The 24103-nt window shown below is 35.5% G+C and overlaps 2 protein-coding genes across 4 annotated transcripts in view; one reads left to right on the top strand and one right to left on the bottom strand.

Moving 5' to 3' along the window:
• Positions 1-24103, top strand: part of gabra5 (gamma-aminobutyric acid type A receptor subunit alpha5) — a 60041-nt gene that overhangs the window by 15764 nt on the left and 20174 nt on the right. For both annotated transcript variants that reach the window (XM_005166083.6, XM_005166082.6), the window contains exons 7-8: positions 8781-8863; positions 23450-23593. In XM_005166083.6, the coding sequence (XP_005166140.1) occupies positions 8781-8863; positions 23450-23593 (227 nt within the window). The remainder of the gene's footprint in view (positions 1-8780; positions 8864-23449; positions 23594-24103) is intronic.
• The window catches only part of gabrb3 (gamma-aminobutyric acid type A receptor subunit beta3), a 138869-nt gene that overhangs the window by 110568 nt on the left and 4198 nt on the right, over positions 1-24103 (bottom strand). The window lies entirely within an intron of this gene.

Below are 24103 nucleotides of genomic sequence, written 5' to 3'. Positions count from 1 at the left end.
AATGTGGCGCAGTCTATAGCTCAATGGGCGCATTTCTGTGTGGGGTTTCCATGTTCTCCCCCTATTGGCGTGGGTTTCCTCCGGCTGCTCCAGTTTCCCACACAGACCAAAGACATGCACTATAGGGGAATTGAATAAGCTAAATTGACAGTAGTGTTTCTATTTGAATGCAAGAGTGTATGGGTGTTTCCCAGTGTGGGGTTTCGGCCGGGAGGGGATTTGCTGTGTAAAACATATGCTGGATAAGTTGGCAGTTCATTCTGTTGTAGTGACCCCTGATTAATAAAGAGACTAAACCGAAAAGTAAATGAATGAATGAATATAGACATAACCACAATTTGTTATATCATTATAAATATAATCATGTATATATAAACACTATAAATGAGGAGGACTTCTCTCCTCCTCAATCCCCTGGTCTGAATGCAGACACAGTGAAGCATGCAGCAGGTCTCTTGCCCTATCTATTTCAATCAATAACTCTGCCGGAAATCTGGAGGGTTTTAAACATAGGCAAACACAGTAGCACAGATATCGGATGAATGTCTGAATGGTAACAAACTCAACTGATAAAAGTCCACCAATTTCCAATTTTCTTACAGCTCTCCTGACAAAAATACTTGCTATACACAAACAGCTTTGCAGTATCGGCCCTGACAGCATCGCAGGGAAAGCCATGGAACAAACCCCATGGATCATGGAAACAAACACATATGAGCCTTCAATACTGTGTGCTGTGCGTGGACGCGGTTTCACAGCTTAGCGGGTCTGGACAGAACATGCTGTCATGAGCACACGTGCTGCTGATGATGTGACAATAAAAGTAATTTGATTTGAATGATTAAGAAGCAAGGACTTCTCATAGGAAAAGAAAACTCAGCTATGAATAATAACCCGACAAGTAATCTCTGGACAGGCAGATGAGCGATATGTCACATATCTTGATCCTGCCCCAAAAATTATTTTAAACCAGCTCACAAAAGCTCTAATTTATCCAGTTTTTCCCACAATTAAAGCTGACAGGGGCTAACGTTGTTTTAATTGATGCACAACAAACAAAAATCTGTTAAAATCTCAAAACAAGTACTTGAGGGTTTCTTGAACCTTTAAAATGATCCATTGTATAATGAGTTATTAGTGTTTATTAACTCCAATTCAAATGTATTGGAGGATTAGACAGGTTTTGCACAGAGGTAACAATTATGTTTCACATAGTGGGGCTAAAGCAAAGTAAAAAGAAATACTAAAGGCGAAGAACATGGATCATTTCATCTGTGGAAAATGCATTTCTTTCTCATTTATGATTTCTCTCTGTTTTGTTTTTAGCTGTTTGATTGTCTGTGTTGTGGGACCGAACGCATATTACAAAATTATTCAATTGATAAAGCTTTAGATAGAGCTGATTTTTTAGATGGTAGATTGAAGGAGATCATCAATCAAACATTAATGACTCTGAGAGGAAATGACTCGGAGCGTGTCATTTAGAAATCAATGGTGGAGCTATTGTAGCTTGCCTACAATAGACTCTGCCCAGTGTTGCATTTCCTAACAGTGCAAACCATTAAAAGGGCCTTTCACCGCTCACTAACGCGCACATTGTTTCCGGAAAAGTGATCAGCAGTAAGGTTTTTCTTCTGCCTTCTTTTTCCTGCTGAGATGGAAAGGAGCACCTTAGCTGCCATGAAAAAGCAGGGCAAAACAGTTTCACCACCCACATTCTAAAAGTGGAATGCAGTCTACAGTCTTTTATTAGAGTTAAAAAGGAGGTTATGAGACCGAACAAAAGGGAGATGTTCTAGAAACTGTCAAATCTTCTGAAAGATCTGCCATGTTTTTAAAATAACTTCTTAGCTTGAGCTCGATGTTGAGGCAAATGCTGCAGTAGGCAAACATGCATTGTAAAAATGTAAAGAATATTTTTGTTTTATATATTGTTTTTAAAAATACAGTTTCACAATTAATAATTATAAATAAATGTCCATTTAGTCCATTTATTAATCTGGGGTTGCCACAGTGGAATAAACCGCCAACTTATCCAACATACGTTCTACCCAGCAGATGCCCTTCCACCTGCAACCCATCACTGGGAAACACCCATACACTCTCATTCACACACATACACTACAGACAATTCGGCTTACCCAATTCACTTATACCGCATTTCTTTGGACTTGTGGGGGAAACCGGAGCACGAAGAGAACATGCAAACTCCACACAGAAATGCCAACTTGCCCAGCCGGGAGTGGAACTAGTGACTTTTTTGCTGTGAGGTCAACGCAAGACACCTTAATTATATTTTAATTTAATAAAAACATCCTATAAAGTACTATTTTTAATATGTCTTCTAATGATTCTTGATTGAAATATATGACGAAGATTATGATATGAAGATTTTTTATTAGATAATCTTATGCTGAATGACATTTAATGTGCTTTTTCTATAAATTGTGGTTAAAATGCATGATAGGCAGTCTTTTCTGACTAGAAGAAAAAAATCGAATTTATAGGAAAAATACACTCACTGGCCACTTTATTAGGTACACTTGGACAATAGAAGATTGGAAAAACGTTGCGTGGTCTGATGAGTCTCGATTTCTTCTGCGACAGTCAGATGGTAGGCTCTAAATTTGGCATCAACAACATGAAAGCATGGAGGCAGTTCTGAAGGCAAAAGAGGGTCCAACCCAGTACTAATAAGGTGTACCTAATTAAGTGCAAGTGTATAAAGCCTGTATTGCTCTTTTATTGTCTTGATTCTTTTTGACCCAGATACTTCTAGAACTAAAAACTGCATTACAATATCAGCTCTTTAATATTTAAGGAAACCTAATATTTTAGCCTAACCTAATGTTTTAAGCATTGTACATTATTTATAATCAAACCCACTGTTGTGCTAGCACGGAATCGGCCAGTGTTACTTACGGACACAGACTTCTGTCTGAACGCTCTTGTGAAATTTGTAAGACAGCCAAGGGAAGGACAAAAATAATAATTTATGAGCCCTAATAGGCTATCACAGACCAAATAAAGCTCACCGTCAGGATAAAGCTATGAGCTCCTGTGATTTGTCAAGGCCCAAGTGCCACATCGTTTCGTCTCCACATCCAGCAATGCTGAGCTCAGCACTAAACCTTCAGTAAGTACACAGCGAGCTCTTCGCCTCCCATATGGCTGCTTTTGATAAAGTTGTGTGAGCTGGTCGAATGGAGGTTGAGTTTAGAGGACAGTCCTTCATTTCTCCAATACAGCAATTCATCATGGAGCTGTCAGAGATGAAGGCCCTGCGCTGATTAACCGGGGGAACAGCGCCTCACGTGTACTGTCTCATTAATTACATCCTCGTAGGATTTCCAGTCAGAGATCCGACTATGGGCCCTTCAACCTTAGATGCTGATGATGGGGGTTTTAAGCAGTTGGAGTCCTGTGGCAGTAAGCACCGATCGACCAGCCAGAAATCAGAATCGGACATTTTTTGCTTAAAACCTACTAAATGCCAATTGCCATTTTTCTGTGCACATTTGGCAATCAATATATCGACTCATCATGCAACACATGTACAGTACACCTCAATTATTTTGAGTGAAAAACTATGCAGTATATGGAGGTTCATTCCACTGTGGCGAACTCTGAAATAGAGACTAAGCAGGAGGAAAATGAATGAATGAATACAGTATATCGTCCATCGTGTTTACAAAAAATAAATGTCACTAACATTTTATCTGATTTGAGAGCCTCCTAGAAACAGTGTTTAGACTATAAAATAGAAAAGGTTTCCCTAAAAACTAATGAAAGTTTGGAAAAAAAAAGTTGCTCAAATCTGCATTAGTTCGAAGCTGTAGCCCCCTTCCTTAACAGTGACAGTAAAAAATGTCATTTACATTCTACTACATCACCGGTGGCAATGGATTATATTTACTTAGCATCAAATTGCGGAATCTAAATACCCTTGTATAATTATTATATAATCAGGGTTGTAAAATGGTTTTAAAATGACAATAATATCATTTATTTTAATAATTTGTGTGACAATATACTGAGAAAAAAATATTGTAACCAGCCTGGGAACCAGACAGTTTTCATTGTTTTAATTTGGCCGATGTCTGTTTCAGACTTACTAACTACACTGCAACGATTTGATATGATTTGATTTCATTTGATTTCATTTGATTTGGCTTGATTTGACAAAGGACAGTGAGTGAGTGGTTGTATAATCAGAGTGGAGGCTTTAACAGAGGCCAGAGAAGGAGAATAGTTGTAGCAAAGACAGACGGGTTGTACTGGACTGCAGTGGCAGCCAAGGTGTTACCTTATGAGAATTTATACCCATTGAAAGTCATATTCTGCATTAACTTATCAAATTTAACAAATATTCAGCTGATTTTATATTTCAGTGATGTTTTCATCATTAAACAAAGACATTTGTTTGTGTTTGGGCATAGTTTTACATGTTTCAGAAAGTCGAATAATTAGCAGCATAAAGTTGAAGTCAAAATTATTAGCCCCCCTGAATTATTAGCACCCCTGGTTATTTTTTCCCCAATTTCTGTTCAACGGAGACAAGAACACATTTCTAAACATAATAGTTTTAATAACTCATCTCTAATAACTGATTTTTTTATCTTTGATATAATGACAGTAAATAATATTTCACTAGATATTTTTCTAGACACTTCTATACAGCTTAAAGGGCAATTTAAAGGCTTAACATAGGTTAACTAGGCAGGTTAGGGTAATTAGGCAAGTTTTTGTATAACAATGGTTTGTTCTATTGTTTGTTCTCTTTTTTTTTTTGGCTTAGTCCCTGATTTATCAGGGGTCGCCACAGTGGAATGAGCTGCCAACTATTCCAGCATATGTTTTATGTATATGTTTTTTAGCCACAACCCAGTGCTGGGAAACACCCATAGACTCTCTCATTCACACACGCAATCATATACTACGTCAAATTTAGTTAATCCAAATCTACCTATACCACATGTCTTTGGAAGAAACCAGCAAGAAATTCCACATGAACACAGGGAGAACATGCAAACTTCACACAGAAATGCCAACTGGCCCAGCCCGGACATTAACCAGCAATCTTCTTGCTGTGAGGTGACAGTACTAACCCATGAGCCACTGTGCCGTGTAATAAGTTGCCCACGACCATTCAAAATAGTTTGAGTTTATCTATATCTTTAAAATTTATAATAATGAAAATTTGACCATCCCTGTAATGCAGGGGTCACCAATCCTGGTCCTGGAGGGCCGGAGTCCCTGCAGGGTTTAGCTCCAACTTCCTCAACACACCTGCCTGGATGTTTCAAGTATACCAAGTAAGACCTTGATTAGCTTGTTCAGATGTGTTTGATTAGGGTTGGAGCTAAAATCTGCAGGACACCGGCCCTCCAGGAACAAGTTTGGTGACTTCTGCTGTAATGGATTGTACCATTTTATCAGCATATTCAGTCAGCTGTCTAAAACTAGCTTATACCAATAGACACCATGTTTGTATCTACATATAACTTGAAATAAAGTCAAATTAGATTCATAGTATGTATTTTACCGTATGTAATAGAGGTTTATGCCCACACATGGAACAGTAAGCTCAACTTTTTATGATCATTAATTTATTATGCAAACTTGTCACTGTTCTGCAAAATTCGTTATTTTGTTAAAACAAAAACAGGCCATCTTTGAGAGATGCAAAGTAAATGGTCAAACTACTTGCTCTTCAAACAACTGTACAGCAAAAGTACATTAAGAAAAATACAAGTTTGCAACATCAATCAGCTTTTCAGCCAAAAAACTCAATGAGCCTATAAGGTTCTAATGGCTGTGCCCGCTAGTATGTGATAGAATAAGGTCAATAATTGGCAACACTGAAAGGAAGTATTTCAAGTATCCATTGTTTTCCCAAAATGTAGATGGTATTTAGCATACACATTAAATATTAGAGCAGCTGCATTGTTTACAGCACCAAGGAAACAGTTATTCTCGCTGTTTTTAAGTGTCAACTACAGCAGTGAAATCACATTTTTATTTAGCCTGTCTGCCCCTTTTACAGATGTTTTTGGTGTAGCATAATTTCACAAAGCTCATCATTTTACTTTATATTTTGAAGTAATAGAATCTTTTTTATGTTGCAAAAATCAAGCCAATATCAGAATATGCCAATTTGCATATATAAATAAACCTGCAATCAGAAAACCCCCATTACTTATCAAACCCCTTCATTACTCTGTCAGTGCCGACATCTTATTGCTTGGGTTACACCAATAATGGGCTCCAGACGGGATGTCAAGGGGAAGATTTAATGACTACGGGGTGGCATAATAAGGCCTCCATCATGTATTATGGTAATGCTAGCTATGATCAGCCTTGATCTCATACAATTGCTGCTCTAAATGGCCTTTCTGATGACTTTTGCTTTAGCAGCCGCCATTGAACATTGATTCAAACAGACTTTCTGCAGTCAGCAGACACATGGTAGAATGTATTTCTTTGCATGGAATCTTCGGATTGTTTGATGGAGTAACAATAATTAAGTTGTTCATCATATTTTGTAACATTCAGGAATCTGATTCACATGAGCTGTCTCAGATATAATAAATTAATGTTCTTTATCTGCAAAATCCATCTACATCACTTTTACGCATTTAGCCTTTTCAGGAAAACTTATATTGTAGTGTTTCTAATGTGTTTTTTACAAGTGGTCCACCAGAGGGGGCTGCAGGATAGTAGATTCAGACACTGCAGAGTCACTGCAGTCTTATCATCATCCCCCCTCCCCTTTCATATCATTGTGAGGAATCCCCTAAATTATAAAGGCAACTTTTCAATTTCTTGTAGAAGGATTTATTTATTCTGAGCAATAACTTTTATTTTGAGAAGTAAAATGATTTAATTAGTTATTTAATGACAGTGTATTGTTTTCAAAAATAAATCATATTTTGTTACTGTAGTGACACCAGTTATTAAGTTCTTATATATAACATTTAAAATAGATATGTTTTGTAATATGTTTATATTAAGGAATATAAAATACTTTATATAATATACATATAAATAATAATAAGAACAAAAATAGTTGTATTAGGGATAATGTAGAGTTAAAGTCAGAATTATTAGCCCCGTTTATTTTTCCTTCCAATTTCTGATTAATAGAGAGAAGAGTTTTAACACGTTTTTGTACATATTAGTTTTAATAACTTCTTTTTAATAACTGATTAATTTTATCTTGCCATGATGACAGTAAATAATATTTTACTAAATATTTTTAAGACACTTCTATACAGCTTAAAGTGACATTTTAAAGGCTTAACTAGGTTAATAAGGTGAACTAGGCAGGTTAGGTTAGCTTTATACAAAACCATATTGTATAAAGATGGTTTGTTCTGTAAACTATCGGGAAAAAAAGCTTAAAGGAGCTAATAATATTGACCTGAAATAAAACTAGCTGAAATAAAACAAATAAGACTTTCTCCAGAAGAAAAAATATTATCTGACATACTGTGAAAATTTCCTTGCTCTGTTAAACATCTTTTGGGAAATATTTAAAAATAAAAACAAATTCAAAGGGGGGCTAATAGTTCTGACTTCAACTGTATTTATATTTAGAGTGATTTATTAATTATACACTCACTTTAATATATCTATATCTTTTTTTGTCTAACTAGATTACTGTAAGACGCATTGTATGTCTGAATAAAAAAAATGCTTTCAAGTTCATAAAAAGCATAATATTTTACAAAATTATTTCTTTACTTAATTTTATATACCAACTTTGTTTAAAATATATATTATTATATTAATATATGAAGTATATTATGAAGTGATTTATTATTTTATTTTATTTTTAATTTAATTTAATTTTTTAACTGTATCTGTGTACAGGTATACTAATTTGGATAGAACTGAAAGTAAACGCCTTACTCATTTTTTTCTCCTGTAGTCCTCAAATGTTCCAATAGGTGGCGATGCCAACTCAAAATCAGCACAGTATTATAAAATTTACTGTACAACTATATAAATCTATTAGAATCAAACATGAATGAAACATGAGAGTAACTGAAGAGGAAATGCCATTTGTATGTGTGTGTCGGTGAGATTGGTGTGTGTGTGTGTGTGTGTGTGTGTGTGTGTGTTTGTGTGTGTGTGTGTGTGGGGGGGGGTCATTAGAAGCAAAGCCAGATTTAGCAGTGCTTTGCTTCACCAGTTTGGCAGCATTCCTAGTTCTGGCACACGATGGCACCCTTGTTCTATAAATACATCTAAGAGCATTCAATATACACACTCAAGTTCAGTCTCCCTAATAATACACACCAGCTATTTTAGCTACATTAAGAGGATTTTCGGTAACACTTTACAAACAGGTACTTTTTAATAATGTTAATTATTGCATTTACTAACATGAACAAACAATGAACAATACATTTATTGCAGTATTTATTCATCTTCGATAATGCTAGTTAATAAAAATAAAGTCGTTCATTGTTAGTTCTCATTATTTCACAGAGCAATGACTACTGTAATGTGTACAAGCACAACTTTGGATTGTAATAATGCGTCTGTAAATATTGAACGATGATTAATGAATGCTTTGGAATTAGTGTTCATTCTTATTTCATGATAGTGAACACATTAACTCACAGTAACTAATGAAACCTTGTTGTAATGTGTGACTAAATTAGTTTCAATCAGTTATTTAGTGCTTTAGTGTGTGGCAGCAGTGAGTTAAGACATTTCTAAACTCTCCAGATAGTATCCATTCAATCATATCTTTATGTTTCATTCTTCAGATTGACCATATCAGCGGAGTGTCCAATGCAGTTGGAGGATTTCCCTATGGATGCCCATGCCTGCCCGCTCAAATTTGGCAGCTGTAAGTCTATGTTTTATGTTGAATGACAAAAATCCCCCTTGCCACTCATAAAAAAATCTTTGGTTCGTTTTTATTTTATAAACATATATATATATTGAAAAATCAGATTATAAGAAATCATAAGAAAAACACTCTGATGCTGAAATGTGTAGATCTTTCTTTACATCCATCTGTTATTCAGTTAAAACATGTGAATTTCAAACTTGAAAAATCCACAATTACCACACTTTCTCTCCAAAATAGCTGAATAGTACATTGGGTGTCTTAGTACAGCACAATATCATTTGTGTTATCCGAACAGACAGTAAAATAAACTTTCTTAACATTAAGAAAAAAAAAAAACTGTTCCTTAAAAGGTCCTTTTTGGAACCCATGATACTTCTGTAAAATTTTATTTTACAGTCTCCTTGTTACATGTACATGTAAGAGTATTAACAGTACATTATGCATAATTACTTGAAGCTAAATCTAAACCAAACCCTAATCCTAATGCAGCTTCAGACTACACTCATTTTTTTTGGCTGTTACATCAAATGCATTTTTGACTCTAATTCATGTAATGCCATAGTGATACTGTACATATCAGACTACACATTCATTCATGACCAATCAGTGTTTGTTATATTTAACCACATTACCATATTTACCAGTTTGTTAGTTTTTTTGTAGTTTGTGATTCATGTTTTATTTTTTCAATTGATTTATGATTTTGAATTGGACTATGGGATTTAGGTCTGCACAATACATAATTTTAGCATCAATATCGCAATGTGTGCATCTGCAATAGTCACTTCACAAGATATTCAATGTTGAGTCACATGATTTGTAGAGTCACTGCTAAGCTTCACAGAGTGAAGGTTTATAATTTGCATGCAATTTTAAGGCCTGTGAATGAGCATTTCAAGAGTTTAAACCATTTGGGCACAAAAAGTATGATGTAACAAAGATTAATTGCATTTAATAATTTATACAAAGTTTATACAGATTATGCAAAAATTTTACTTAGAATTTCTGTATTGTTTCTTGTCCAAATATCTACATTTCAAAGTGAAAACAAGATTATTTTACGTAACCTTATGGCAGATCATTTGGCTAGAGGAAAAACTCTTCAAATTCTTTCTAAAGGTAAAAATTATACTATATGTTTACATAATCTTAGAGTTATTCCGATATTTGGACTAGAAACACTATAATAATTTCTTATACTTACATAGCACTTTTTGTGCACTCAAAGCGCTTTACACATAGGGGGGTATCTCCTCATCCACCACCAGTGTGCAGCATCCACCTAGATGATGCGACGGCAGACATATTGCGCCAGACCGCACACCACACACCACATACCAGCTGATTTGTGGAGAGGAGACACAGTGATGAAGCCAGTTGTGATATGGGGATGGTTAGGAGGCCATGATGGACAGAGGCCAGTGGGCAAATTTGGCCAGGATGCCAGGGTTAAACCCCTACTCTTTTTCGAAGGACATCCTGGAATTTTTAACGATCACATAGAGTCAGGAATTAGGTTTAACGTCTCATCCGAAAGACGGCGCTCACTGAGGAGTATAGAGTCCCCGTCGTATTAGGACCCACTCAGACCACAGGTTAGGCGCCCCCTTACAAGACATTGCAAAGCAAAAAAAGCATTGTTTGCATTGTTATTACTGTACCTAAATAATGTTAGCCTCCCCAGAAAACGGCCAAATAGAGCTATTCATCTTGTGGAACTGCATTTATATTGCAATATTTATTGCAGAAAAATAAAATATCGCAATACCGGATTTAGGGATGCACCAATTTGGATTTTTGGGCCGATATCAATAACCGAAAAGTCTTAAGATTTGGAGGTGGAAAACCGATATACTATAGCCGATAAATATACATATTTCAAAATGTTTTATTTTTAATTCAGTAAACAACTGTTGTTTCTGGTGCTGTAAAGGCTCTGTCAGCTCACTTTGTTATAAACGCACTCGTTATAATCATTAGAAATATGCCGATCAAACTGAATACTATTTTTCATCAACAACACATGGCAAGCAACGCGTTGATAATAGCAAATAATCATATTATATTACAAACAACCCAAGTTGTTTAGCATGTGTGCATCACTGCTATTATGCATATACAAGTAATATGTTTCCTGAGGCGATTTAAACCAAGATACACAATGGCACTCTATCAACCATATCTGCAAGGATAAGAAATATGGTTACTTACTGAGTAATTAACATATAGCAATAGCACATAAAGAAATTATGGACTTGGAAGGAATAAACAATGTGACAAAAGCTCAGTTTTAGTGCACTGGACAAGTCTGAACAAGTTCGACCCAAGCATATGCGAGACAGGCAGTTCTGTACAATTACATAACCTATCAGCTTAAAGATATCGACCCAATTTTGACATCGAACCGATAACAATAACATTAAAAATAGCATTTATCGGCCGATAACGAAATGGCCGCCAATATATTGTGCATCCCTAATGAGATTTTTCTGATATCCTGCAGCCCTAATGGGATCTTGACCTTTCTTATAATGTTTGATGTTGAAAATTTTGAAAGAGTGACCTTTATTAACATTTAAAAAAAAATGTTATATATTGTCTGGGGGGTTTGTAAATCATGACACACACACAAAAAAAACATACTTTTTCTGTCATTTTACAGACGTCACTATCTATACATTATATTATTATTATTATTATTATTATTATATATGCAACAAAAAAATTCCTTTTGTTAAATTGCAGAGTTGAATTTTCATCATCAAAAGTCAACAGAGCAGAGAAAAATATCTCATAATTCAATTCATAGTGGTAAATAAACAGAAATTGCATGCAAACCGTGAAATGTGGAACCTGTTAATTAATAGATATTTATTTGGCAACAGTTGTAGTTTTTCTCACTGGGTTTTTGTCATGACATTTTAGTGTCCTTTTTACCAAAATAAACAAAAATTGCATACTAACTTGGCCCACTTTAAACAGCTTGATGGACTGGTGTTTAGTCCAGTTTAGTCTCATTATCACATGGCAGGTGCTTTTGTCCAGGAGCAGGATTAAGATTATCACCTGCTGCTTGCAGAGAGGAGGGTGACTTGGGGACTGGATTAGGAGGAAGGTGTCCTGCCATCCCTCTCATACCCACTGCGTACAGACACACGCACACACAAAAGAAAGGCTTTTTCTCGTTAAGAAGCCAGGGATGACCTGAGATGAGCTCAGCTTTCTTTGATGTTACGGGCTATGCACAGAGAGTCTTTGGTTTAGGATTCTGAAGACAGACAGAACTCATTGATGCTGGGAGATTGTGCATATCCAAATACAATTTGAGGTTTAGTTTAAGTACATCACATGGGATTTTTGGCCGCTGTCTTATATATCGATTTACAAAAATACAGGTAGTTTACTGTAGTTAGGCAGTTACTGAAGGCTGTCAGTTTAAAGCTGTGGAACCTTTATAATTTTGTTTGTGGTATTTAATATTGCGTTATTTAAGATAATTTAATTCCCAAGTTTAATTGTTACCTGCAATTTATTTGAAAAATGTATTACTCCCTATAAAACATCCCCATAGAAACTGTTTATTATTTGTTTTTTTTATTACCTGTGTTTTGCATTGTGTGAGTCACATTGTGAAATGTCTGTAAAATTAACAGATGACATCCAGACTGAAAATTACAGTACATTTACTGATTTCACCTAGTTAAAGTTGCTCTTGGACTTCAACTTGCAAAGTTGCATAAGGCTTACGCTCTGCATGGGTACATCGAGGTTTAACAAATCAAAAATCAGCCGGCATAAGGTGACGTTTAATCTAATCTGGCCTGTGACCTAAAATGAGTCTGATGCCATGCATTTGGGCATCTCATAGTCTTCCCATTACAATTTGATGGATTGTTAAATTAGAACATCTACATGGTTAGAAGAATAGGATATAAAATGTAATCACTCTAAAATTAATTATACGGGCCGGCATGATTTGACCTGAATCCAAATTGGTATATGCAGACAAGCAACCTTACTACTACAACACGACTGTCTAAAAAAACATTTTGTTTAAAAGAAGAGAAGCTTGATATACTGAAAATATTTTAACAAGGCTTAGCAGTTCATTCAGTGATCCATTTTTTTTACCACTCTTGCTTTGTTCTCCCAATCGAGAAATACCTTGTGGGCAATAGGATATCCAACAACATTTACTCCTCTCATTGATTTTATCAATTGATTTATTATACATATTTTATAATAAAAGCAAGACCTACTTATACCACCATAAATATTTAATGAAGTTTGAGCACAACTGAATATTCACAGTCTTAACAAACACAAACTTTACTTGGGAGAAATCACTGCCTTTTGATATTTAGTCATTTGATGAGATTTTTTTTTCTCTGATTTGTAAGATTTCTAATTTTGCAATTTAAAACACCTTGTGAGCTATCTAAACTGTTTCAGATGGTATAAATGATTCATTATCAGGTGGTAAATTTAGGAGTCATGTTAAAGAACATACTTACACACGTCAAGTTCACACACTTGTTTAACACAATTTTCCTAGCAGGAGTTTCTCTATGTACAGAGAATTGGTGATTTAACTTGTAAATCGCATAACAAATGTGTTTACTTGAAGTATTGTGCTCTGTTATGTAAAGGGTTATATAAATTCTGTCTGCACTTAGCAGCTTTTGTTTGGCTCGTTGGAAAACAGTGACAGACGCCTGGTTTTAGCTGCTATCACAACCAGAATGCTTTAGAAAGGGAACGTAAAAACAGCAACATATCAGGGTTACAGTTGGTGTGCTTTATGCTAGGTTTATTGTTCTTCAACAGAACTCTTGTAGTTAATCTCAACAGACACAATGCTTATCTGTGGCAATGGCCATTATCCCATATGTGTAAGTACTTTCAGTGCTGACGAAAGCATACATTCAGAATTAATATAGTCAGTCAAGGATTTTCACAAAATAGCGCCTGGTGTGAAGCAGAGGGGATTTGTATCACCTTGAAAGGGTTTATTTTGAGGTAGAGACTGGCTGATAGTACAGTACATTATCCTACTTATAGCATGGCTAGACATGAATTATTGATTTGAGTTTAAATTATTTCATTGTGAGACTGGCGTGTGTCTACTGTAGGTAATGTGTATCAGACTGTATGACTGAAGGCCAGACTGTGGAATAGACAATGGGGGTGCTTTTAAATTATTATTTATGTATTCATTTTTATTACTCATACTACTTCAACAGTATCAATTTAAAATATTACTAAAAAGCGAACCATAACTCACTTCTATTCAACGCATTATCAATCTTCCCATATAAAGTGCAATCTTGCATATTTAGTTCCCAGACTATGATATATGTAATTATCACCATAAAAAAGGCCAAAGCACTCTGGTGTCCAGGGAAGAAGAAAAAGGAGAGAAGTTAAAGATAAACCAAAAAGCAGGGGTGTGAAAAGCATGTAATGAATGCCATGAATGAATGAATGAAAAAGTTGTAATAAAACTAGGTGAATATTAGATCTAAAAATTTAGAGGAGCAACACTGTCTGAAGTTCCAGAGATCAGAGGTTTTGGTACACCGTGTTATTTTTTTTCTTTAATAGTTTTTTGTTATACACCATGTTTAGTATTTTTAATTAAGTAATGTTTCTAGATCACTGGGCTATAGAGCTAAATTTTTGTAGAAGATTGCTGCTATTGACTAGAAGTCAAAATAAAGATTAAAGATTAGCCTTTTGTGTGCTATAAAGAAGTATCAGATTATCAGATTGAATTATTCTTGTTTTTTTAGTTTTTTTGTTTAAATTAAGCCATAATGTGGCTAAGGCAGCACTGTTATAGTTTTACTGAAAAAAAAAATTACTTTAAGAATCTAACATTAGCAAAAATAATGAATACTGTTAAAAATGCATTGTTGTCAGTTAGATCTTGTTAATAATTCAGCCAATTTGAATGGTATCACTTGATTGAATGGGCATTATCAGTGGTTATTAGCTGATAAACTGGCACAGTGATGTAAAAACAGATTTAACTTGGATCTGGAGTGTTAGTTTAGCTGATTAACCATGTGGATGGATGGCAACAGCCTTCTGACTAAGGCCCCTACTGGCCAATATCTATCAGCTGATAACCACTGATAACACCCATTCAACTGAGTGGTAATATTCAAAGCAGGTGAATAATAATAGTATTATTTTTTTTAAAGATGCCTTATTATATTTATTGCATCTATAGTTTTTTTTTCTGAAATAATCTTCGGTTGGAATTATAATTAGTTTAACAGTTTATATAAAAAAAGTAAAGGAAAAAAGGTTCTGAATTAAGGTTTGGATAATGATTATTGCTTGGAGGGGCTGTGAGGCAAAAGACAACAAGCACATTTTTTAAAAGAAAAGGAAAAAAATAAATTTGTAGTTTTTGTATAAATGGTTGAACACAATGATTAGTGCTCACATTGGCTGTGAGGCAAGAAGCAAAATTAAAAAATTAATTAGCATGGGCCAAATGTAGTTTAATCCAGTTATTATGCAGCAATAAAACTTGAATCGAGATTAGAAATAAAAATTAGTATTTTAGTTTAAATGTAGAGATTGTGGAAGCACAATCACTTCAAGTTCTACTTGACCTGCTCAGAGCATGATATAAACTGGCAATTTTGGCATGGGGGATGGGTACTAACAAGGATGCGAGACATCACAACCTGTAACGTCTGTCACTAGTGGACCTCTCGAGGTCAGGGGAGTAAGGGTTACTTGCACAGCTATCACAAACAAGCCACCTCACTCCTATCTGAATCACACAACAGGTTAACCCCTCGAGTTTAAACTGATGATTCAAGTTGTGAAGTAGGTGCCAACATGTCAACAGATGCAGACAGATGGCAGGCACAATAACAGATATGTTAAAGACTGCAGACTCTTTCGTCTGTCACTGGTGCACCAGTTGAGGTCATTGAAGTGAGATTTACTGGCGTAGTTTTCAATAGCTGGCATCTAGTTCATTTATTGCATGTTTACATTTACAGCTCTTACTAACCAGCCACTGTTACATTCTCTCCCTTAAACTTCACTCTCATCTGGTTTAGGGCACTAGTGTTCTTTTGAGGCCATGGAAATAAGATTTATTCACACAACTCTCACAAACTGGCCTTTGTTACTCACCCCCTAAACCTCACTCCAATCCGGGCCACGGCACCAATTAAATATATTTGGTTTTACATGAACCACCCTGAGTAGGATTTAAACAAGCAATTCTGGAATTAGAGACAAGCTAATAAATGTATTTTGCTAATGTGCCTCTTGAGGTGTGAAGAGTAAAGTATACTTGGACAGCTCTCACAAACTTACCTATGCAATATTTCATGCATTAACACCAACCACAGGAGGAAATTTTGTTTCGCCGTTTCCTGTCTCTCACTTTATATCCTCTATTTAGTGTCTATTTTTGTCAGGTCCATTAAGGTTTATTTGCTGTATACTTACGGTATATTTAGCCCTTTCACATTGGAATACAGCTTTCAGGCTCTTGTGCTAGCACAGATTCACCTCAAAAGATTATATATAACAAAGATTACTGTGGGATGATTCAACCTTGTAAAGATCTCCAGTGGTCAATCATTTTTTAGTTCAGATTAATCCAATATATCTCTTTCCAGAGAGTTTTCAGAGAGAAATAAGGTAAGGCATACACAAAGCTGAAGTATATACTCTCTGAAGAAGTTTTAAAAAATAATATAGGCATATTAAAATTGCAAAATCATATTTACACATTTATATATTTACACAAGCATAACATTTCAACAACTATGCCTTAAAATCACAAACAATATGCTGTGGTTTTATGAATACTATTTCAGTCTACTGAGCGAATGGCTAGAGATGATAGTGCTGGTGTATAAAGAGCATGGAATGACCTTAGGGCAGCCAAGCCTCATAATCTCAGTGTAAAGAAAGGCAGGCTTTAGGGACAGATTGAAAGGTACTAGAGGTGTGGGTGTATGTTGGAAAGGAAGTAGTGAGATTTAAAGGGATAGTTCAGCCAAAACTGAAATTCCATCATTTACAACTTGTTCCAAACCCGTTTGACTTTCTTTCTTCTGTTGAATGGAAAAGAATATGTTTTGAACAAAGGTGGAAACCTGTAACCACTTACTTTCGTTGTTTTTGTTTTTCTTATATGTATGTCAATGGTTACTGTTGTTCAGCCTTTTCTTAATCTTCTTTATTGTTCAACAGAAGAAATAAATTTAAGGTTTGAGGGTAAGGCCCAATTCCAATCCTATTTTTGTACCCTTACCCCTTCTCCTTCCCCTTGGCCCTTAAAACCGAGTGCGAAGGGAAAGGACTTGAAAATGTATCCCTAAGAATTAGGACAGCACTACAGCACCTGCACACGTCATCATATCATTGCAATCTCATGCTTCATATGAGATCTACGGTCGTGACTGCTGTAGTTATTCCAGTTGTGTTATTTTTTGGTATTCATCTTTAGGAAATCACCGAAGGCATATATTATGTTATCATAACGATCTAATGTGGCAATAAGATCGTAACTATACTGTGCATTTACACAGTGGTCATATTCATCAATGTAAACACACCAAAAACAACATTAACATTATAACAGACACTCTAAAAAGGTCATTCTCAGCCACTAGACTTTTCTGACAGGGTTTTCGAGTGTCATTAAGAGCAAAAATGCTGTGGGACTACTATACATGAGTTATTATTATGGATTATAGATAGCGAAATTTATTTATTTTTTATTTTATAATTTTTTTTAAGTATGACGGAAAAACACGAATGCGGTTATGAATAAATTAAAACATGTGTTGCTTTGTTGTAAAAATTTGTAATAATGACAAAAAATACTAAATTGTGGAATTCCATAATTCCGGGTGCAGCCATGCTGCCGTTGTGGCAGGTGTATTCTGGAAAATTTTCTTACCCCTTAGTTTCGAGTGTGGTCCGGAAAAATCTGAATGCGCAAAATGAGGGGTAGGGTTAAGTATTGGGCCTAAATAGTAAGTAAATTTGGGTGTGTGAGGAAACAGTGAGTACATTTTTGAATGAACTATCCCTTAAAATGTTTTCTATAAAGTTTAAATAACTTTTTGCTGCCATTCTGGTGATAAAATCTGTAGAGGAATTCTAAAAGCTCTGGCAATAATTAAATGTCAACTTGTTTTAAAGGAAAGATTGAGAAAATATTCTTGATTTTTTTAAAATAAAGTCTTTTGCAGTCTTTTTTTTGGAAATATCAATGTTAATTAAAAGTCACTGCCTCAGGCTAGTAGAAATTATGTGTGCTTATCTTCACTACATTTAAAAACAAACCTATTCAAAAGCCATTTTCTGCCAGGGCAATATCAATTAATTTTAAATCATTTCTGGCAACCCTAAACCACAAGTAGCTATTCCACATTGGAATAAAGTTTAATTCACTCCCCTAAACCTCATTTACATCCGATTACAGCACCAATATAACCCCACCAGTCCAACACCACCCAACCTACTCCAAGCTGGGATCTAACCATTGACCTTGCGCATGGTAGTCGGTTGCTCGACCTAGAGCACTTCACTAGCTGGCTTCTGCTACACATTGGCTGCAAATATTTTTCAGTCAATTATCAATCAATTTAAAAACATCTACATATCAGCAATAGCATGACAAAGGCAGGCATCCGTTGATTTTCAATTAACAAACTGTGTGTTGAAGACTATAACATTTTCTCTGTGTAAAATAATTAAATACTTCTTAAAACTCAAAATAAGTATTAGAAGTGATCCTATTTCCTGCCTCTCTTATAATGTGAGCCTGTTGAATGTTGCAAATTAGACGCACAAAACAAAATTAAAACCTGGCATCTGATATATAATATGAAATAAGAAACATTCAAGACCACAAATACCCATAAAATAGCACACACACACAGACACATACAATATGAGTCGGTTTCACTATAATAATGATCTTATCACATGTTCACTGCTTTGTGGATTTTTGACATGTTTTGGCCTTTTAAACCTGTACACACACATACTGTCAGGTCAATTCACACTGAACAATTTAATTTCACTGAAAAGTGTTTCAGCCATGTGTGAGTAAAAATATGACTCTAGAGGATATTCCCACTGTGGGCTGTGGTGACCCAGTCATAATGAAGAGTTACATTGGCTTTCTCCAGTCTCAACCCCTGACCTATGAGAAATATTTTTGTCCTCTGTTATGTTGAGTTCACACTGCATGATTGTCATAATCAAATTACTATCTACAAATCTACTATCTAGCATTCAGTGGCTGCCGTGTTCATACTGCATGATGTATCAGTGAGGATAATCACTGCAGGACTACAAAACAAAATCATGGAAATGGTACCCTGCAATATATATTTTAAATAATCTGCCATTCAAATGGTTTGTGCGCTGAATGCTGATTTAGATCAAAAAGAAACAAGAGAACAAAGATTTTGCATTGTGCAAAGAGAGATAAAATAGTTGGAGGTCAGTAAATGGTTTTGCAGCGTACTACTGCGGCTAATCAAGCTAATATTTCTTTGCTTCTGCTTAACTTTATTGTAAAGCATATCTATTCTGATATTGTGGTCTATAACTCCTGTGCGAACTCCACACTGTCCTCCTTTTTGCTCTCTCATTAGCTGTTGGTTTTCGCCAATTAGTATTTCAGATAGAACTCACTCAGAATTCCTTACAGCATGATTTTGAATTTCTGACAAGTCCCGATATTTAAAATGAGCAATATTTTACAGGCATCAGAACATGTCGACGATTCTCTCTGATCGTGTTTTTGATAATTTATACTGTGTGATTGCATCAATTTGTCCCGATTTTGGGCTTTCTGCAAAAATCTGTTGGTGAGCAAAACTCAGGGCTAAAAATAATTTTGAAATCGGCAATAGCTAGACCTTGTCACATCATTTCCCTTATGTGGTTTCCTAAAGTCTAAAAGTATGTTAAATAAAAAATATGCATGCACATACAACATCTCTCAAAGTGTGCTGAGGATTAAATAACATTACAAAAATACCTTTTCTTTCTCATTCACCTTTTGGCCATTGTTTTGTTATTCTACCATCATAATATCAGTATCCAAAACTCTGCTCTCCATCCTAATTCAATCTATTCTATACATGACAAGTTTTCCATTTTAACTAGTTCAGAGCTTATCAGGATCAGCTGATGTCCACTAAATTCAATCCAATTAGGTACACTTACAATCACCACCCATAATTAGCTCCAGTACTGTCTTGACACTCATTAGCTTCTTTGGTTGTAGTCTCTCGTCACCTGAACTTGCACTGAGCTTCAAACACCATCCTTAGGAGAACTGATCTTTTTGATATATTTTGTTAAAAAGAAAAAGAAAACTACAACTATGTACTGAAAACAGAAAGTTTTTTTCTTTTTCCATTTTTAAAAAGCTTTGTGTGAATACATCAAATTTGTCATAATAATCCCAATTACAGATCTATACCAGGTCAATTCTTTTTATTAAAACACTATGCGCAAGTAAATAAATTGTATAAAAAAAAGGATAGTTAAAGTAGAAAATCTTCATTAGGTGATGTTCTTCACCATGACAAATAAATGTTTTTTTTAGTACTACTAAAGTGGGAAGGCAAAAATGGTTCCTCTATAGTTCACAAACCTTTCAACCCACAACCCTGAAAATAAAAATGGCAGGGACTCGTGACCTCCCTTATATTCAGTGGCGTTTAAATGCATGTGTCGGTGCACACACAACCATAGGCTATAAACAATAATAATAATAATTATTTCTTAAAATTGTATAGCGCTATTCTGACCACTCAAAGTGTTTTCTACTTTGGGGGGAATCTCTTCATCCACCACCAGTGTGCAACATCCACCTGGATGACGCGACGGCAGCCATATTGCACCATACCGCACACCACACTGATTGGTGGAGAGGAGAAAACAAAGCCAATTCTATGGGGATGGTTAGGAGGCCACGATGGACACTGGCCATTGGACAAATTTGGCCAGGATGCCGGGGTGAAACCCCTACTGCTTTTCGAAGGAAATCCTGGGATTTTTAACAACCACAGAAAGTCGGGACCTCAGTTTTACATCTCATTTAAAAAGTCGCCACTCTTTAAGCAGTATAAAATCCCTATCAATATAATGGGGCTTTAGGACCCACACAGGTCACAGGGTGAGCACACCCTGTTGGTCTTACTGAGACCACTTCCAGCAGCAACTTAGCTTTCCCATGTGGTCTGCCATCAAGGTACTGACCAGGCCCAGCCCTGCTTAGCTTCAGTAGGCAACCATGTGAGAGTTGCAGAGAACTAGCTGTCGGTAAACAGGAGCAGGAGCATCTTGACAACACAAAATAATGCTACAGTCTAACATAAGCATAGTATTTTTAATTGTATATATTTTTTTATTCGTTTAATTTTAACATTAACCTCACCTAATGAGTTGGTTAGCACATTTGGAGAACAGCAAGCCCATTTCAATTTTAGAGTCCACCATTCAGAGATCATCCTTCAAGATTAGTTGTGACCTGTGTTTATTTTTAATAGATGAGAGTGCCAAAAATGTGTTGAAAACTTGTTGAACGTTTAACATCAATGTATTGACAAATACAACATCATGTAAAATCAATCTGTTGCAACTGACACAATTATTAGAGGTCACCATTCCAATGTAAAAAAAAAATTAAAAATCAGAGGCTGATCACTTTTTATTTACATCTTGCTTATTTTTTATTTTTTAGTAACATTTGAGTATTAGTAGACTGTCTGCCTAATATGTTGATACTGCTCCTTCAACAGACATTTAACTGACTATAAGAAACTTTGCAAGTACATGTCAACTTAGACTAGCCCTAACCCCAACCTAAAAGTCTACTAATAATCTAATGAGAATTAGTTGGCATGTAGATGCAATGTAACTTAAATTCAACAAATGAACCATCAAAATAAAGTGTGACCGTTTTTATGTAACTATTTACTACTGTAGATAAACTATAGTAATTGTAATAGTTTAATAAATCTGTTTGATTTTTGGAAGTCAGCAAGCAACCCACCCATCTTCCTCATGTGCCCTCCCAAGGGGTCCCAACCCCCACTTTGAAAATGACTGCTCTATGGCCTCTCTGCAAAACCCTTCTTTCGTAACTTTTATTTTTACATAAAAAGAGTGGTAATAAATACACAGTAATAAATACTATCACATTTATTATATATTTAGAATAGTAAAATCATAGGACTTTTGAACTCACTGCCTAAACATGCTCCATGTCAAAGTCTTCAGTATTAGCTTTACAATCTCATTTGGCAGGTGCTCTGCAGAGTCTTAACAGGCAATGTGTGGACTTGTCCTCAAGTGGACGGTCCATTCTGAGCAGAGTCTATTGTATGGTCCAGAAGCTACTTGGTTAAATAGGCTTACCTTACACATTAAATCATTTGAACATGCTAAAATCATTTTTTTCTGTGACCATCCATGTAAATTTGACACCATTTTTGAAAGTAAAAGCACAACCATATAATGATAGATTTTACCAAAACTGAACTGATGAGTGCTTCCCAAAAATAGTTTTAATGATTTATAGGAGCATCTGTTTATGGGTGTCTGTAAGTCATAATTTAGCCTGAAGATTTGTAGCGAGGTCAATACAGGGTTTGATTTTCCTGGTCTGGAGAACTGTGACTGTAAATTCATTTGCAGGAATTGGTTGAGGGTTTCTAAGGTTACATATGTCTGTGTGCCTGTGTGTGTGTAGACGGTTGGCAGAATAATCCCTCAGTCTAGATGGTGTAAGTCAATCTTAATTGTGATGGAGACATCCGGCAAGAGAGTGGTAGGATTAATGTTTTGCTTCAAGATTGAATGTCACAATGGAAGGAGGGGGCGAAAGTGAAAAAAAAATAGAGTGATAAGAAACTCACTGTAAAGCTGTAGCGATTTTATGAGAAACAATCATCTGCTGAAAATAGTTTCACATTGTGTCGGATTTGTTCTGTACACCTAATAGACATACTTAGAAAATAAAAACACTATAAATTAATTAATATTTTATAGCACAATATTTATATTAAAGGACAAACAATATACTAGAATGTATGACCTGAAAGATTTGTTCGTACTGTATGAAACATCCCATCCTGTAGTCTTCAACAGAGATGCAGACGCCTGTGATCTTTTTTAACCCCATGGTCTAATCCTATTAGTCAACACAGGTGCAGATGATTAAATTTATTACCCCAGCTCTACACTTGGCAGAGTCAGACAGTCATGCTCCCTGTTGATAAAGCAAGCAGACGTTTCCTTATGATTGACAGCTGAAGACAGTGTACCTGCTTAATCTGAGAAATTAAACCTGCCTGCATGCAAATCACAATGCAATCAGCTGACGGTGACTGTATAATCAAGAGTGAGCAACTTTTATGCAAACTTACTTAAAGATGGAACTAAAGAGATTACCTTTGATTTGAACTAATGTTCCAATCACTTGCTGTGTCGGGTTAATACGCAATTATGACTGCACATACTAACTTGTTGATTGATAAACATCTGTATTTTTTTTTCCAGATGCCTATCCTATCTCGGAGGTGGTGTATAAATGGACAAAAGGCCCTGGCAAGTCTGTGGTAGTGGCAGAGGAAGGGTCACGTCTCAATCAATACCATCTAATTGGCCACACAGCTGGTACGGAAGACATCAGCACAAGTAGAGGTAAATCACTTTGTCTGATCCAATCCCATTCATTGCAGTGTGTGTCAGTCAGTCAGTTAACTGGTGAATCAGCTTTATAGTTAGGACCAGGTCCAAACCGTTTTGCAGTATCTGCCTGAAATAAAAACATGGACAGCGGTGCCTATAAAAATAATTCTACTGGACATGGAGCTGCAGCTCATGTTATGCATACTGTACTGAACACTTACCAGCCCTTTAATGGTAATCTTTCACTTGAAGGAGGTGCTCATATGACTGTCATGACACCTTTATAATCATAAAGGAAATGTTATGCATGCGTTTGACAACTTTTATAAAGTGCTATTTGCTCTGTTGTGCGATTTTAAATGCAAAGATGACATTGTTTGGGATGTCTTTGTAATGACAACTCCACAAACCAATACATCAAAACCTGTCTGTCTTTGTCATGACAACTTGGCATTAACAAGACAACATAACTATTCATAATTCGGTTATAAACATGGTTGTTAAGAGGCCATTAAACACTCG

This window comes from Danio rerio, chromosome 6 (genome assembly GCF_049306965.1).
Source record: "Danio rerio strain Tuebingen ecotype United States chromosome 6, GRCz12tu, whole genome shotgun sequence".
Taxonomy (NCBI): domain Eukaryota; kingdom Metazoa; phylum Chordata; class Actinopteri; order Cypriniformes; family Danionidae; genus Danio; species Danio rerio.
The sequence above is the reverse complement of the archived record's forward strand: the minus strand, read 5'-3'. Positions and strand labels throughout refer to the sequence as shown.